Source organism: Juglans microcarpa x Juglans regia, chromosome 3D, assembly GCF_004785595.1.
Source record: "Juglans microcarpa x Juglans regia isolate MS1-56 chromosome 3D, Jm3101_v1.0, whole genome shotgun sequence".
Classification (NCBI taxonomy): domain Eukaryota; kingdom Viridiplantae; phylum Streptophyta; class Magnoliopsida; order Fagales; family Juglandaceae; genus Juglans; species Juglans microcarpa x Juglans regia.
The window spans coordinates 5,143,939-5,160,583 of record NC_054598.1 but is presented as its reverse complement, the minus strand read 5'-3'; the positions used below and the strand labels follow the sequence as shown (position 1 = coordinate 5,160,583).

Here is a 16,645-nt window from a genome sequence, read left to right as displayed (position 1 = left end):
ATTAGAAGTGAGCTATGGATACAACAGGGTAAATGTTGGCGATAGATAATAGATACAATAGGTAAACCTTTCCTTTCTCTGTTTTTAGAACCTTACTGTTTTTCCTTCCGTATTAAACACAAAAATGTCTTCCTTAAAATCTGGTAAGCAAAGAAGAAGGCCTTGCTTCTAAGCATTTGGATGTTGTGTTGGTTTAAATATATGGTTGTTCAGCTGTTTTGCTTGTTGATGACAGAACTTTGTCATACCCTCTTTAATGGTGGTTCTTCTGAGGTCTACATGTCTCCAACCTAAACAAAGCTAATACGGTGCTAGTCTGTTGAGAAGAAAAAGATAATTCCACCCTCTGCTTTTTAATCTGGGGCAGGGACACAGTCACAGAGTTACGTTTGTGCCACCTACATATGGCTTTTCTTAGTCAGTGACCCAGCCAAGTTAAAGATGTAATAGAATCTCTTCTCTTTTTGTATAATTGTTTGATGTTAATCTCAAAAGGCCGTAAATTGTAAGGGTAAAGAAGAAGAACACGACAAGAATAACAAAGAAAGAATCTTGAATTTGATTCATTATTGAAGATGTTTTCATATGTAACTGTGAATTTATACTGCTGCTTATCGAGATCAGCATCTACAAATAAATAAGAATGTTGTATACTACAAAGAATAGCACACTACAGAAGATGTTGTATGTGCTTGGAAGTATCAGCCAAACCATTTACGTACGAGAATGATTTGATTTTATTATTCTAGTTATTTCCATTAGCCTTCACTGTGACAATGGTAGAGCCTCTCTTGAAGTGAGTTGGTGCAGGTCGAAGCCAATCTTTCCCCCCAATTATGTCCGTAGTTAAGAAGGGTGCAGCATCTTCATTGGATAGACTTTTTGACCATTCAACCCTCTTCGTTCTATTGGCCCCAGGACCGTAACATTGATACTCTCCGTAGTACACAGTGCTGATCAGGTACCCAAAAAAGGAAAATAAACAAAGGAAAGCAGAATGAAACATGTTAGCATAATATATATCAGTTTCATGGTGTTAAATAAGGTCAACTTTGATTTGGAATTCATTCTTCTTTGTACATATATAGATAATAGATGATGTGTATATATACCTGCGCTTGCTTTGATCTCCCCAGTCATCCCAGCCCTGTGGAACAATTACACTGGACATGTAAGTTAGGGCAAACACCACCCTAGAGTAAGGCCCCCATGGTCTTCCAAGAATAGCAGTTCCAACACCAGTGATCTTGCAACCCAAGAAGGTAAAGCCAGTGTCCTCTGATGGAGAATTCCGATGCTGAGCAGTGATAGCTCCACCGCCTTTGGAAAGTGAATGCAAACGGCATCTCTGCATGCAAGGACGAAATTAAAGCGCGATCATGTTCTCTATGTACGCGTTAAGTTTTTCTTGAAAGAAGCTACATATAATGAATGCCATCGGATTTTCTCAGTGACTAAAGGGGAATACTCACTTCAAAGAGGGAAGCAGCGTTTCGACATATGAAATCAGTGGCTCCTTCGATATAGCAGTTGCTGTAGTAATGTCTGCCAGCATCATCCAGGAGAGTATCTTGATAAGAAAGAATTCTGCAACCATAGAATGCAGCCGTCTCCTGCTACCCAAAGAGCAACAGCTTTGCCTGATGTCCCAAATGTATTCTGGATAAAAGATAATTACACAAATTATTATACTGTCATTGTATTCTAAAACTGATCAGTATGCAAAATAAATACGAAGTTTCATCAAAAAAATTGTGCCACCTACAAAGTAGGATATGGATGCAGAGCAGACTCATTTTAATCTTGTTCCCTTTCTGATGCATCTAATTACTATCAGTAATCATGCATAGAAAATAAATGACTCCAGGCCAACACCTGTAAACAAAGGCTTTGCATATACCTGAATTACGAGATATCGTCCAACAAAGTCGGAAGCCAATATGGAGAGTGTTGCAGAATCATGTATCTTCCGGGTGTCACCCCATGTTATGATGGTGTTAGAGGCTTTTGTGCCACTCAAAAGTTATAAATGGTTTATCAGCAGGCACAACAATTTTTTCCCTGCGTAATTAGCATCAGAGAATCAGTCGATCGTTCGTACACATCAAATCAAGAAGCCATAATATCAACACGTTCGTGCGTTTTGCTTAATTCCAAACAAGAATCAAGTATTTATAACCATTAATATTAAACAGCTAGCATATATATATATATATATATATATATATATATATATATATATATATATATATCGATACCCACACACACCTGTATGTCCCTGGCTTGACCCAAATGAAAACCAATTCAGAGTTATTAGATGGAACTGCATCAATGGCATCTTGTATCTTCTTAAAATCTCCATTTCCCGATTGATCCACTCTAATGAGAATGGCAGTTGACATGTCCTTAGGGCCCGTGGCAGCTGCAGCCATAACGAGAGAACTAAAAACAACTATGTCAACCAAGAGAATTAACATTGCACAACCATTATAAACCTTGTTTGCTGCAGTAGCCATGTGCACACGTGATCATGACTTTTCTCGTCTCGATTTGGCTGCAGAGAATAGCTAGCTACAATTTAGCTAATTAAACTAAGGCCGCTTACGGAGGGAATGAAGGAGTAGTACTCGTCGGGAAAAACAATTCTCAGGGTTCTTATTATATGGCCATCGCAAATTAAAGGTCAACACATTGGTGGCCTGCCGGTGGCCGATTTCTGAAGGTAGAAGCTGAAAGATCACGGCCTTCACGTTAGCATTTACGTATGTATCCAACGTGCCTGCAGATTGTGCTTCAAACCCACGTATCTATTTGTTTGAGAAATTAAGCAGCTAGCACTCTTACGTGTTAAATTTCATATTTTTCATTACATGATACGTTAGGCACGTGGTTTGTTGTATCTACACTGCCTTAATCACGATGATCATTCATTATTGTCAAGGATACGACCCCTGAAATTCTCAAACTACGTTATGTGAGCAGTATAAACGGAGCCGGCCGCCGGTGTCTTTATATGGAGTTTTTTTCGCTGCATGGTCATCTTTCAGTTGTACGCAGTACTGCATGCAAAATTTGTGGTACGCATGCATTGCACACTATTACATTAATTATAATCAGCGTAAATTTTCAAAATTCAAATAATAATAATAACTTTTATTAGATGATGTGCTAAATGTTGTTTTGAAATTGGAATTGGCTTGAGTCTGACTATGGAGATTTGATCCATTAGAGAGGAATGCGTATTATTGTGGGAAGAAAAGATTCAATGAATACGTATAAATTATAGGCAAACAAGAAATAAAAATTAAACATTTGTTTCGAGTTTAATGGAATGAAGTGGAGCGGTGGGGCACTGGTGGGTAGACAAGAATTGGGTGAATAAAAGAGCCTTTAAAAAAAATAAAGTTCTTTAAACACAATTCAACATAAATGAATGGATTGCCAAAAGCATATGACTTGATGGTATAACACCTAAGCGGTTTTTGATTCGACTCCCCACCCCGTATCAAAAAAAAAATAATAATAAATAAAGAGTATTGTTACATATAATCATGGAATACGCAAATATTATGCAGTCGTTTTGAAAAAGAATAAGATTTATTATTAAAAAATTAATTTTTTTCATATTAGTCTCATATTTATTCATTTTTTTAAATGATTGTGTAGCGATTGCATATTCAAGATTGTAACTATTATTTTTAAAAAATAAATGAATGAATTGGGCTAACAAGTGGGTTTTGGGCCATACTGTTTCTGTGAATGATTGGTCAACAAGATGGGCTTTTATGGGGTGGACTTGTGAACCGAGGCCCATGCACATTCCCAAGGGTATTTCACGTAATTGCATAAGATGTACTGTATATAAATATCTGCAACCAAACCCTAACTTCAACCTCACAACTCGTCGGCCTCTCTCTCTCTCTCTCTCTCTCTCTCTCTCTCTATGTTTGTGTGTGCGTTGATGTATGTATGTGCGTTTGCGATCTATGAAGGAGAAGGTGCGATGATGATGGGTTTACACAAGAAATCTCGTTAATCTGATGTTAAAGTGAGGAAATTCTCCCATCCATTCATTACAGTTCTGAGCACCTTCTCTCGTTCTTTCATAGTTCCAAATTTCAATCATCAACAGAGTATGGTTGGGTAGGACTGGATACATATCTATGAAAAGCTTTTGTGGGTATATATATTTCTGAGCTTCTGTGGATTTGTTCGGGATTTGCTAAGTTTGATCCCATTTTTCATTTGTTGTAGGTACATGAACTCTGATCTGAACAATTTTTCCTTACAAAATAGAAACTGGTCCAATTTTCGAATTGATATTGTATTTGTAGTGCTCAGGTTTTGGATCCTGAGGAAGATATGCGATTCCAAATGTGTTTCATAAGTTTACATATTTATTTTGGGGGAGTGGGCAAAGCAGAGTCTGTTGCTCAAGGATTTATATCCAACATGGCAGATTGCTGTAAACCCCTAGAATATCTTCTCCATACATTAAAGCAGAAATCTAATACTTGTACTCCTTTTTGTTTGGCTTGCAAGTTTGGCTCTTCTGTTACAAATTCTCATTCCGAATATTTAAAACATTTGTTGCATTTCTGTAGTAATATAAATCCATGGATTTGTCAAGAGTATATGCTTTTAGCTGCTATGATACTTTCAGAGATGGCTATAGAGTATGGGCAATGACCCTCCTTTCCCGGATATGAAAACAGAAACCAAGCGTAGTAGAGTGTAGATAGGAGAAAGGGCTCTCCTTGAGTCACTCATGATCCCAGCCAAGTGACTTTAGAACTAGATGTTTTAGAAAAATCGGAATGTCATTTAAATACGAAAGTAGATTTTAAAAGTAACTTCTATGCAATCGTTGAATTTATCTGTGTGCAAAGAAAAGCTCGAAAAGTTAAAATAACTGTTTTTACAAATTAAAAAAAGCTCAACATATACAATTATAGAGAAATTTTAGACACAAAGAAATTTAAAAAAAGTAAATTTACAAATGATTTGATATAATATGATAGATTGTAAAATTATTTGTATTTTAAAATAGATTTAATATATTAATGAAGTAGCATTTCTCAACTTAGAATTATCTCACTTTATTTATTGATTATTTCTTATCAGTCCGAAGTCAATATTTATCGGTTGGTCGAATAAAATTTTAGGAATTTTGTTGGACACGAAATGAATTAGAGTTTAACTCACGGAAGCTTATTGTCAAGATGACTCAATTATTCTAAGAAGAGTCATGTTCCATCGAAGTCTTACATTTTGAATACTACTTAAAAAATGTGATTTTATTTTTATATTTTCTTATTTCATATTTCATGAAATATAAGAGGAAAATGATAGAATTATATATATTTTTAAATGGTGTGTAGAGTATGGAGTTTATGTCATAAATTTTTCTTCTAAAAAATATGAGATTATTTAGTCTCGTGATTTTGTCGTCTTATAATTACCATTAGTGTATTTGATTTTTTTTTTTCAATTGGTTAAAAATGTTACCACAAGCTCATTTGTGTAATATTTCTTTAACAATTAAAAAAATACACAAAAATCAATTTAAGTAACTTTGAAGGTGCAAAATTATAAGACTGATACTAATTGTTATGTGCCTTCTTCCTCCTAGCACCCAGTGAAGTGCAGAACTTATAAAGAGAAAAGAACAAGAACAAGAAGAAAGAATAGAAAAAACAGAATGAACAGCAAGAACCAAGAATCTACTTCAATTCCTGGAAGAGATTTTCGAGCATTCTCTAAACTCCTTACAATTAAGTCTCAGTACATTCTTCGATGCCTTCTGCATACGCAACCCTTCTTTTTATAGAATAAGTTCATGATCTAACTAACTAACAGACTAAAACTTGACTAACTACTTTTGTTACAACAAAGAAATGAAACAACGTCGTTCTATTAACTAGAACGCACCATTTAGCTAAAGCCATATTCTTTAACATGAATTCAAAACATATCGTTCTATTAATTCCTTAAACGCCTCGTTTCGATCTGGTAGTTAATTTCATTGCTCGTGCACTTAGATCCTCATACCCCTTCTTCTCATTTCTTTCACACTCATTTCTTCAACCAGAACACACTTCACAGTAACATACCCTTCTAAAAATGATAGTGAATTTTATAAAAGGGAGAAATTCTATAAATCGAGAGGGATTATTAGATCATTCTCTTTACATTTTTATGTTGAGTGATATATTCTTAAATTTATTTTTTCAATGTATTGAGAGATCATGAGATAACAAAGTAGATTATGCCTTCAAATGATTTGTGGATGTGGATTTTTATGTCAAATAATATAATTTTATTATGGATAGTGTTACTATACCCCTTAATTTACCCACTTGGTATTCCTCTAGTGTAAATTGTATTTTTCTTTTCTGTTTTGGTTTTTATTTCAAACATTTTTTAAAAATAAAAAAATATTAATACATAATCATTTTTTTAACTATTAAGAAAAAAATGTTAAAAAAAATAAATACATGAACAGTAAAAAAAATGATGGACATATTAACATTATTATTTTATTATTTATTTCATAGATTAGTATCTTAGTACCGTATCAACATTCTAGACATCACTATAAATCATTTAAACGTATTGTTAGGCTATGATCCTGTAAAAAAATGCATAAACTATCTTTCATTTAAAACACTTGTTCTTATATCTAACAAAACAAACATTTGCTTTCTATTATGTTAGAATGATATACCTAATTGAGTAATACTATATATTATTGTGAAAAATCTAACCACCTTATAATCGTTTTGAAAAATAATAAAATTTGTTATTAAAAAATTAATATATAAATCCCGTATTTATTTATTATTTTTCAAAAAAATTGTGCCATACTTTCGTATTCCACTACTATAAATATCATTTATTTACCTAATTTATTATAATTGATAATGCAAGTATGTTTGATGATCAGGTTATAAACCTATTTAAGAATTAACGATCAACTGATTACTTGTATTCGAAGAAACCGTTTCTCCATGATCAAGAGAGCCCGAAACAAATGACAATGATACAGTGCAACGTAGAGTCGTAACCAATTTCCACACGAAAGTCCTTCGATGGGCCAAGGCCGACACAGAACACGGCCATCCCATCATTTCAACAGGCTCAACTCAAAAGACACCGAGAAAGGGCTCCGACAAATACAAAGGCAAAGACAAGAACATAGAAAACAAATTGAGTTCTGAAACCAGCAACAACCCGCCTTCTTGTTGTACAGAAGTCTCTCGGTCTGATTATGGAGACGTTGATGGAGAATGAGGAAGAGCACGGCCGGAGAGAAGTGAAGCTGCCAAGTTTGATACCCTTAGTGCCGGAGCCAGAGCTGGAGAGAGAGACGGGGGAGAGGAGGCAAGGCCGGGACATACTGATAGCTGTGGATCACGGTCCCAATAGCAAGCACGCCTTTGATTGGGCCCTCATCCACCTCTGCAGGCTCGCTGATACCCTCCATCTCATCCATGTCGTTTCCAGTTAAGTAAATGTTATAATATCTTTTACCATTTTTTGTTTGTTTGATGATCGTAAATTTTTTTAGTGTTAATTTTTTATGGGTTTTTGTTAAGGCGTGAAGAACGAACTCGTTTACGAGACGAGCCAGGGGCTGATGGAGAAGCTTGCTGTTGAGGCCATTCAAGTTGCCATGGTGAGTGAGTCATCTTCTTTAATTTGTTTTTTTTCCTGCAATTCCAGAGGAACAATCTCTATGTAAAAGTTGTGCGAAGATACATATTTTAGAGTTTCAACTGTGATGGAAAATCTAAGGTGCAAACTTGGTACCTTTAACATGACTGGGCTTGGAGTCGTTACGTTAATAATGATTTTGCATAGGGCGGTCTCCCCATTTATTATATCAACGTCTAATGATCTGGCTTCAACCATTTTGTTCTTAAAGTTCATGCACATAAAAAATGTTCCCTTGCGTCAGCTATTGTGCCTTACTGCCTTGGCATCCTTCCCATAGCTTGGGAATTTGGAGGCTAAAATTTGATTCTTTTACACCACAGTACCATACTAAGCAGTTTAGAGTAGTAATTATTTGATATTCCCGGTACTTAAAATAAAAAATATTATCTGATGTACCCTGGTGATGATCTATCGTTGCGTATATAGATTCCACCTGAACTCATTGTTATCGTTAAAGTCTAAAGTTATAGGGGAGATACTTAGACTTGTCTCAGATAATTTATTAAGTGGCACTTCTCCCTCCTCTACGATTGTGATGCGTTATGACACTTGCATAAGAATTAGTTCATACTTCATGTAGTTAAGTTGCTCATTATAAAAATAATGTAGTCAAGCTAAACTGTCAAGAGTTTCATGAATTTTTTGCCTTTTCATCACATATGACTGAATTCTCCTGCAATTAGAAACCTCAGCTCATAACTCAAAACTCCTTTGGCAACCTCCAAACGTAAATCAGCTGTACCCAATCACTTTGCAGTTCGGTTTTAATCAATTTTATGCCCAAGTGGAACCTAATATGAAAAGAATTTCCATATCCAGTCATTTTTCCATTGATTGAGCGTTCAGTTGATCTTGTGCTCCCTTTATGGTGTGACTATCACTAAGCTTCGCCAAATGGGATACACTCTAGCTAAGAAAATATAAGATAACCCCAACTTATGAGTTTCTGGTTTTATATATAAATTTGTCACTATTAAAAATTTGACCATTTGCCAGTGCTGGTCCTTTCTGTATTTTGATTCGAACTTAAATGGTCTTTATGGAACAGGTAAGGACTGTGGCTCGGATCGTGGAAGGGGATCCCGGTAAGGTAATTTGCAAGGAGGCAGAAAGGTTGAAGCCGGCAGTGGTAGTCATGGGTACAAGAGGCAGAAGCATCATCCAAAGGTTCGTCCTCCCTCCCTCCCTCCCTCCCCTCCTCTCCTCGTTTGTCTGGCTGTCTCAGTTATATTATTGTTGGGATTTCAGTGTACTGCAGGGAAGCGTGAGCGAATATTGCTTCCACAACTGTAAATCAGCACCTGTAGTAATTGTGCCTCGAAGAGGTATTTTTTCTTACTAATGAAGTCCTCAAAATTTCCTTTAGGGAGCATCAATTCCTTTTTTTTTTTTTGAGGAATTATACCTTGGATTTGCAGAGGCTGGAGATGAGTCTTTGATATAGGGTAATGGCATGCAATAAACTGTAAGTCCTGAGTGTTGTGATGTCAATAAGAGCTTGCTTGGTTGTAGATAGTTGCTCATTGTTTGTGGAAGACAGTTTTTTATTTTGTGTGACCAGAATAAGCATTAGATGTTAGTGTGACTGATTTGTAAAGCACATATCAATTTATTGATTTGAACTAGCTGTTGCTATGTGGATTCAATTTGGGGTAATGGGCTTGGTTTCACGATAGTAAAATTTGTAGGGCATCATCTCAAAGCTCTGAAACATATAGATGTATGGTCTTTAATTTTTCAACTGCTGTGACCACAATGGCTTGATATCAACAGCTTGAACAGAACTCTTCTATAAACAAAGTTGAAAGGATACAATCATTTAAAAACATCTGTTCTCTGAGTCGATCAGATCAAGTTTTTGAACACAAATGTATATTTGTCTAGCTAATCACGTGTCTTTCATTCGACTGAAGCTTGGCATTCGATTGAAGTTTAAGATGATATAGACCAATACATCTGTTTTAATTGTAGAGGAAACAGGAGAACAGGAAGCAGAGAGATAATTTGGTGAAACCAAGCATATAATCCTAATGAATTGCTTGGTTTAAAGCATGTGATCATGAGCTTATCTATTATATTTTCATTAGTTCTAAGAGGTCGGTAATAAATTCTGCCCATATGTGTTGCTGGCGCTTTCCCCAACTCAGAATACTCCACCCAACTCAGAGATACTGGACCCCAATCATCACCCTCCGCCATGCATTTCCGGCTTGGATATCTTAGCCATGGTCCATGTTCGTTTCAAATTAATTGTGTCGATAGCAAGACGCCTCTCACGTGGAAGACTGATCATCTTGGCCTTATAAAACTGATTTCTGAAATCAAAGTAGTCTGCCTTTCATTTTAGCCCTCGCGATTAGCCTAGTCAGGAAAGTTTGAAAAATTCTAAATATAAGTCTCACAATTTTCACACCGTTTAAAAACATATAATTTTATTCTTTTATATCATATTTCATGAAATATAAAATATAAAATATAAGAATAAAAATATGAAATTATATATTTTTTAAATAATGTGCAGAATATAAAACTTCTATATAACATTGGCTTGAAAAGTTTTCCTCGTTCTTGTTACTTCTCTTCGTTAAAGATCGTGACCGTAAGCTGGCTTGATTTTGAACACGTCAACATTTTATTCCTTCGTTATAATGTGGTCTGTCTCCTGGACAGAAACTCGAGTTCCCAAAACTATAAAACCTTATTGAGACGAGTGACGGTTGTTCGGGAAGTTCTGGGCCTACTACTGTTCACAATGATCTTTAGGACCCAACAAAAGTTCTTGTATCCAGGCTTGGTAAAGCCTGGGCTTGAAAACTCAGTGCCAGGTTGCCCAACCGCAATGGCTCCGGTGTTACTTTCCAACTCTAAAAGATACTGTTTGAAAAATCAGCATGAGGTGAAATAAATGTATTAACATTTGTTACTTTCCCATATTCTTATCTTCCCTTCCTGCTATCCAGAACCATTAGTCACTGATTTTTATTTTTTTAAGGATTATCCCACCAGAAAGAGACAGCTTTCGAGTTCAATGGCGCCCAACAAATCTTGGGAGTGGTACCGATATTTGCACACTTGCAAGAGAATCTGTGGCTTTCTTGTAGAGTTCTATTGGAGTACTGAAAGGTGGAGAGAGACTTCTGAAAGTATTTACAAGGGGATAATTTTCACTCAGAGCTGAAAATGGACCCTAGAAAGGGAATGATAATATCGCCACATAAAGGAACAAAGAGAATCGTAAGAGATCTTGGGTATGGATGAGGCCAGCCCCACCCCACCCCTATCGCTATTACTACATAGCTTGAAAATGAAGGGAAGCTGACGCTCTTCTTTACTCACTCCAAAAGCAAGAAGATGCGGTGAAGATGTTTGTAGGCGACCTTTTTCAGTGGTCCCGAAACCATTTCCACAACCTAACACTTAAAAACCTCCTTCCCTGTATGGTAAAATTATGACCTAAATGCCTATAGAAGTTACAGAAGACCCAACTTTTCTTAGAGAATACTCCACCCAACTCAGGACCATCATTCAGACTTTGTTCATTAACATCTTCCAGTTTAACCAGAAGACTAGTGGTACAGGCTTCATGATATCACAGATTATCCTGACTCTAATTTTTATTTATTAAATATTTCTCGTAGTACATTTATTTTTAAAGGAGAGCTCATTGAGATGTGAGGAAATTTATTAAATATATAAATTAAATAATTAAATTTATCTAATTTATATTATCCAAAAAATTTGAAATAGAGATGATAATTGACTTTTGGGTCCTTTGACACTCACAACTACCATGTTAAGTAATGATTTGGGGTAGTAGCTAGTCAACCACAATCTACAATGATATGGCAATAAGATAAGCTTGTATGATTGGCATAATTGCTCTGCAACAGTAGAAAACTTTTTACCATGTGAAGTAATAATTTCAGGTAGTATATAGTCAATCACTGTCTAATATGATATGGGAATGAGATAATCTCACATAATTGGCATAATTGCTCAGCAACTCAGAGAGAGAGAGAGAGAGAGAGAGAGAATTGTTTATTCAATTCACAAAGTAAAGAAATATAAGAATAGTTTGGATAATGAGATGATATGAAATGGTTTTAAATGAGTTGAATCAAATATTATTAGAATATTATATTTTAATAATATTATTATTTTTAGATTTAAAAAAGTTGAATGGTTTATTAAATTTTATATAAGAATTTTAAAAAAATTATACTAATGAGATAGGTTGAGAGTATTTTTGAAGCCTAAGTCGATTGTGGTATGACGTTGGAAGGTACTGGGTCTCTCACGACATGAAACCCACCCATAACAAATTGAATGTGAATGATTGGATATGTTGGTCTCTATAATCTCCTTCTTCACGTAATAATGGCATCGCATTCAACATTCTACTGCATAATTATCAGCCTTCTCAATCAATACATTACTCTCTCCAAGAGGGAACTCTCAGATGGTCCTAGTGCGTGCTTGAAAGTTGTCACTCAGGTTCATCCAACAGAGGGACAACTTGTACTACTGAATTAAAGCGACGTATACCATTTGCACAAACAAATATGTTTGCTGCGACAGTTTGATGCAGGTTAATTTACTTTTGTACTGGTCTGTCTTTCAATTGAAACGAGGGTTTTATTATTTAGTTCGATCTGAAGATGGTGTCCATCTTTTAAGTTGATTTTAATAGCGACAACTGGTAAGTATACATGCAGCCTCAAGCCTCAAGGTATGACATAGTAGTGAACTAGGACGAGCAGAGTAGACCAGACGTTCTGATTTTGAAACTCTGCATTCATATTGACTATTGTTGTAGTATGTGGCTCATATTGAGTGGAACACGTATATAGAAAAAGCAGGCTGATGCCAAGAGTGAGGCAGAATGGAGTGAGGGAAGCGTATTATTGGAATTTTCTAATACCTCTTGTATGGCTAGGGTTTAGTCTAAATACATATGATATAACCCTAATTTGATATTTAGTGAAAATTCAGTACCTGCTCATGTAGATGTAAGCACATTGCTAAGCTACGTTAAATTCTATATATTTTTCTTATTTTATCTTTTTCATACTATTTATCATAATTGACACACGTAGCCCAACAACTATCATATTCATATTTATTCATATTGGAAAATACTTATTCGAGATGTATTGAAAACTAATTGCTGAGCATGCCGCCCACACACTCCGGTGCAAAAAGTATAAATGTATCTGCCACCCCGGTGGAAAAATCTCCCTTTTAATTATCCCTTTTCTTATTCTTTTGTGCCTTAACCCTTGGTTCCGTCATCCATCTCCATCAACTTTTCTTGGTACCTCTAGCGTTTTTTAGGTTACAGTAGAAGGCAAAGAAACAGAGGATTGTTGAGAAGTAGGCATTGATATTATTCATACTACTGAGGCAAGTATAAATACAACTATATACGTTATGTATTTTAACATTAAAAATCAAAAAAGAATATGGATCAGAGGCTTCATTGAGTGAACTCAGCCAAGAAATTGTATGATGGATACTTTTTATTCAGATCTCCATCTTCAAATTGCTAGCCTCGACGGAACCTGCAAAAACAATTTAAGAGAATATCAAAACGCTCAATTGATGCTGTGATTAAAAATTAAATACATCAAAAAGCTCATCTAAGTAGGGAGACCCATTTCAAGTTAAGGAAGTCTTTGTATGATGCATATTCACCAGTGAATGGTGATGATAGCAATTATGTGGAATAGAGTCAAAGCGCACCACATCTTTGATTGTTTCTTCTTTCTATCAGAACAGTTGCGGGTGTTGTGGTCGTTGAAAAATATATGTGGATTCAATGGTTTTGGAAGAAAAAGATGGATAGATCCTTATAAGCAGCTTTCTCTATTTCGAAATAAAAGTATACATACTTTCTGAGCAGAGACAGTAACAGGGCACACTACATGGTCTTGTCTTAGGTAAAAAAGAAAATACACACACACACACTCCATTTCCACTTGAAACTGATGGAAACATGAAAGCGAAGAGGAAATTTTTAGATGCTATCTCTGCCTACCTGTAAATGGTTGGGATGGGAAGGAAATTGATCTTCCTTGATGGGAATCCAGATTGAAAAGGTTTTGTAAATCAGCATCCCAAGTTGAAGGAGGCTGGAGTTGCTGCAGGAGAAGGCCAATCTATTTTATAAAACTGACAAGTTTAAAGGGAGATAGTAGCACATTAAAATACAAAGTATAGAAGCAATTACAGTGAAGCAGGATGTGTCGAAATAAGTTTCGGGGAGCGATACAGGTGCACTGATGGTTCGTCGAAGTGCCATAAGATCAGGTGTATTCACCCCCATCTCCAACCCACAACATGCAACCATTTGTTGTACTGGGTTGAACTGAAGATAGGCAGGATTAGTCATCTCAGATGAACTTCCAATTGTTGGGAAATTGGCTGAGCAAGCTGGAAAGATCTGTTGATATTGAAGCAAAAGAGAATGAACAACACGAGAGAATGGTGGACATCCTAAGCTTTCCAAGAGAGCCAAAATGTTAAAGCTAGCATGTTCAAGCAAATCACTTTCATTCATTTTACTCATTCTTTATGAGAACCAAAATGGATGGCCAACACACACTTCGTCAAATATACTAAATTAAATATTTTTTACCTCTTTTGCGAACAAGTCCTCAATGTTGAAGTCAAGCCTCGGGTTCACAGTAGCTAGTTTCATGGACAGAAACTGCATATCATAATAATGAGAGGACACCATTCAGATTACATCGAATATGGCATCTTAAGAAACATATCTTAAGAATTATAAACAAAAGCATAAAGTCTATGAAGACTATAAGATGAAGTTACCTCTACTTGTCTTTGAAGGGATTGGACATAATTGATGATTTCATCAAGCATTCCAGCTTTCCCAGTGACTTTGTTGCACCCTGGTACTAAATCTTGTAGATATTTCATTCTCTCACTGATCCTCTCCCTTCTCACCTGCAAAACACATTCATACATGACATCAATCACACTATTGCTGAAAAGAAATTCTGCAAAGTAGAAAATTGTTGATCATGACGCAGGTATATGCCTACAGAAAGGAAATATCATGATTCGTACTCACTCTCTCAGCTAGGCTGTGGCTGTCTGTGGCCTGACCACGACGTGCCCGGACATGAATATAGTCAGGCTTTTGAACTTCGGAAGCTTTTGAATTCTCCCTTGAAGTATCAGCAGAAATCTCCCTGTTATTCGTGTGAGTGGTGGTGTTTTTGGTCCTGGTTTGTTCTGTGGTGATCTTTGATTCCCCCTCTTCTGCACATACTTTGCTCCTTTTGTCTTTGGCGTCGTCTTCCGCAACAACCTAGACATAAGAAAAAGAATTAGTAATTTCACCAGAACCTCCCAAAGATTGCTGCTTTACAGATCTTGCGCATCTTAAGTTGTCAAAAAATATCTAATCTGCAAGTCAAAACCATTTATTTCAAAAGAGTAAGTAAGCTTGTGCTGCTGAATAAATTCTACAGGTGGAACAGGGCATTCAATTAAAACATAGAGGAACAAAAAGAAATAAAACACAGAGAAATCAAGTAACAGGAATTATTCATTACATCCCAAAATTAGAGAGATTTAATGAGTTCCGAAAGGAACGCTTTGAAATTTTAAAGAGGCATTGTGCATGGTATTACAGTCTTCATGGTAAAGACTTCGGAGAAATCCTTATAATAAAACAAACACAACACACCTTGGTGTTCTGCACCTTGTCAGCCTTCCTCTTCTTGAAGCTCTCTCTCCCGACCGCAGAATTCATCTTCTCCGCCGGCTCTGACACTTTGCCTTTAGCTTCGGGAGCCACTTGCGCCTCCGTGGGTGGGCAGCTAGAAGTCCTTCTAATGGTAGAGTTCATTTCAAACCCTGTAGGACTCCCATTCATCAACACAGCAGACCCAAACCCCAGGTCCGGCAACTCATACCTGCCCAACTCAGGCCACCCACTTTCCAAACCTGGGTCTGGCTTCACTGAGCGGGTCATCACATCACGGAGCACCGAGCCGCCGCCGCCGCCGCCGCCCAGCAAATCCTGAAAATCCCCAACTTGACTCGCCTGACTTGGCTCCAAAAACCCACCAACAAACTCACTGCCCCCAAAATAGTTCTGTTGTTCTTGGTGCTGCCACTTCACGCGAGTCCTCTGCCTCTCCAGCACCGTCATGTCCGTACCGTTCCCCGGCCCGCTTAGACAGTGCAACATCTCCGGTAACGCCCTGTTCATCAACTCCCCCCAAGACAACTCAAGAGACCCTTTTTAAGAAACAAGGAGTGGAAAAGTAAAAGAAAGGCACCAGCTTTTGCTCTGATAACGTACTACGCAGTGCGCTTGGTGAACAAAAAGGTGGTGTACTGGTAATATCGACTTGGGATTAGGTAAATTCCACTAACTGATGATAGCACAGAACAAGAGGCCTCTGTGGTTGTGAGCCAAAAGTACTGTGCTGCTTACTATTACTTGTTACGTGCGCTTTAATGTACGTATTGGTGTGCTAGCTCGTTGTATTCGGCCATACATGGTTGAGAGGAAAGGAGAGGATGGGTGGGGTATATATAAAGGAAATAAAAAGTAGTCGGGGAAGTCTGACAGGGACTCGGGGAGTACCGGAATCTGATGATAACTGGCCGGTTTAGTAAGGTGAAGTAACGAAATGATTCATTTCGAGTTATATTTTATGAGATGTTAAAAAGTGAGGAAAAATTAAATAAAAATATTATAAAATTAAATATTATTAAAATATTTATTTAATGGAGCAACTGGGACAGAGTGCCATGGAATGTATCCAAACCAGGGGCCGTGGGCGGTGGGATCTACTGACATGACCGCCACGTGGGACTGTCCGAAGAGAAACGGAAAGACAAATATGGTTGAAACGGAGTCAACGGGATTTCACAGGACAACTTGGCA

At 36.7% G+C, this 16,645-nt stretch overlaps 3 protein-coding genes and 1 non-coding gene across 6 annotated transcripts; 2 read left to right on the top strand and 2 right to left on the bottom strand.

Moving 5' to 3' along the window:
* Positions 1 to 745: 745 nt before the first annotated feature.
* LOC121253822 (putative pectinesterase 11) lies at positions 746 to 2,432 on the bottom strand. Its single transcript, XM_041153741.1, is given in 7 exon segments — positions 746 to 953; positions 1,113 to 1,348; positions 1,473 to 1,608; positions 1,610 to 1,659; positions 1,901 to 2,020; positions 2,022 to 2,061; positions 2,269 to 2,432. Coding segments are annotated over 7 exon segments (954 nt in total).
* Positions 2,433 to 3,999: 1,567 nt separating this feature from the next.
* On the top strand, positions 4,000 to 4,087 carry LOC121256783. The gene has a single exon (XR_005939074.1). It is a non-coding gene; the product is annotated as a small nucleolar RNA U30 (small nucleolar RNA).
* A 2,907-nt stretch (positions 4,088 to 6,994) lies between these two features.
* LOC121256523 (universal stress protein Slr1101-like) lies at positions 6,995 to 9,344 on the top strand. Of its 3 annotated transcripts, none has more exons than XR_005939018.1 (5): positions 7,016 to 7,505; positions 7,599 to 7,678; positions 8,768 to 8,886; positions 8,978 to 9,044; positions 9,138 to 9,344. XR_005939018.1 is itself a non-coding variant. In XM_041157359.1 (5 exons), the coding sequence occupies exons 1-5, from the start codon at positions 7,271 to 7,273 to the stop codon at positions 9,161 to 9,163; spliced, it is 537 nt and encodes a 178-aa protein (XP_041013293.1). In that variant the 5' UTR covers positions 7,019 to 7,270; the 3' UTR covers positions 9,164 to 9,344. The 3 variants fall into 3 exon arrangements, 2 of the variants coding, with proteins under 2 accessions (XP_041013291.1, XP_041013293.1); XM_041157359.1 differs by having other exon boundaries at positions 7,019 to 7,505; positions 8,968 to 9,044; XM_041157357.1 differs by having other exon boundaries at positions 6,995 to 7,505; positions 8,768 to 9,044.
* A 3,738-nt stretch (positions 9,345 to 13,082) lies between these two features.
* On the bottom strand, positions 13,083 to 16,297 carry LOC121256203 (transcription factor bHLH63-like). The gene is made up of 7 exons (XM_041156874.1): positions 15,434 to 16,297; positions 14,813 to 15,052; positions 14,551 to 14,685; positions 14,357 to 14,428; positions 13,949 to 14,161; positions 13,757 to 13,859; positions 13,083 to 13,280 (listed from the first exon to the last, which is right to left on the bottom strand). Exons 1-7 carry the CDS (start codon positions 15,959 to 15,961, stop codon positions 13,243 to 13,245), a joined length of 1,329 nt encoding a protein of 442 aa, XP_041012808.1. The 5' UTR covers positions 15,962 to 16,297; the 3' UTR covers positions 13,083 to 13,242.
* Between the last annotated feature and the right edge of the window lie 348 nt (positions 16,298 to 16,645).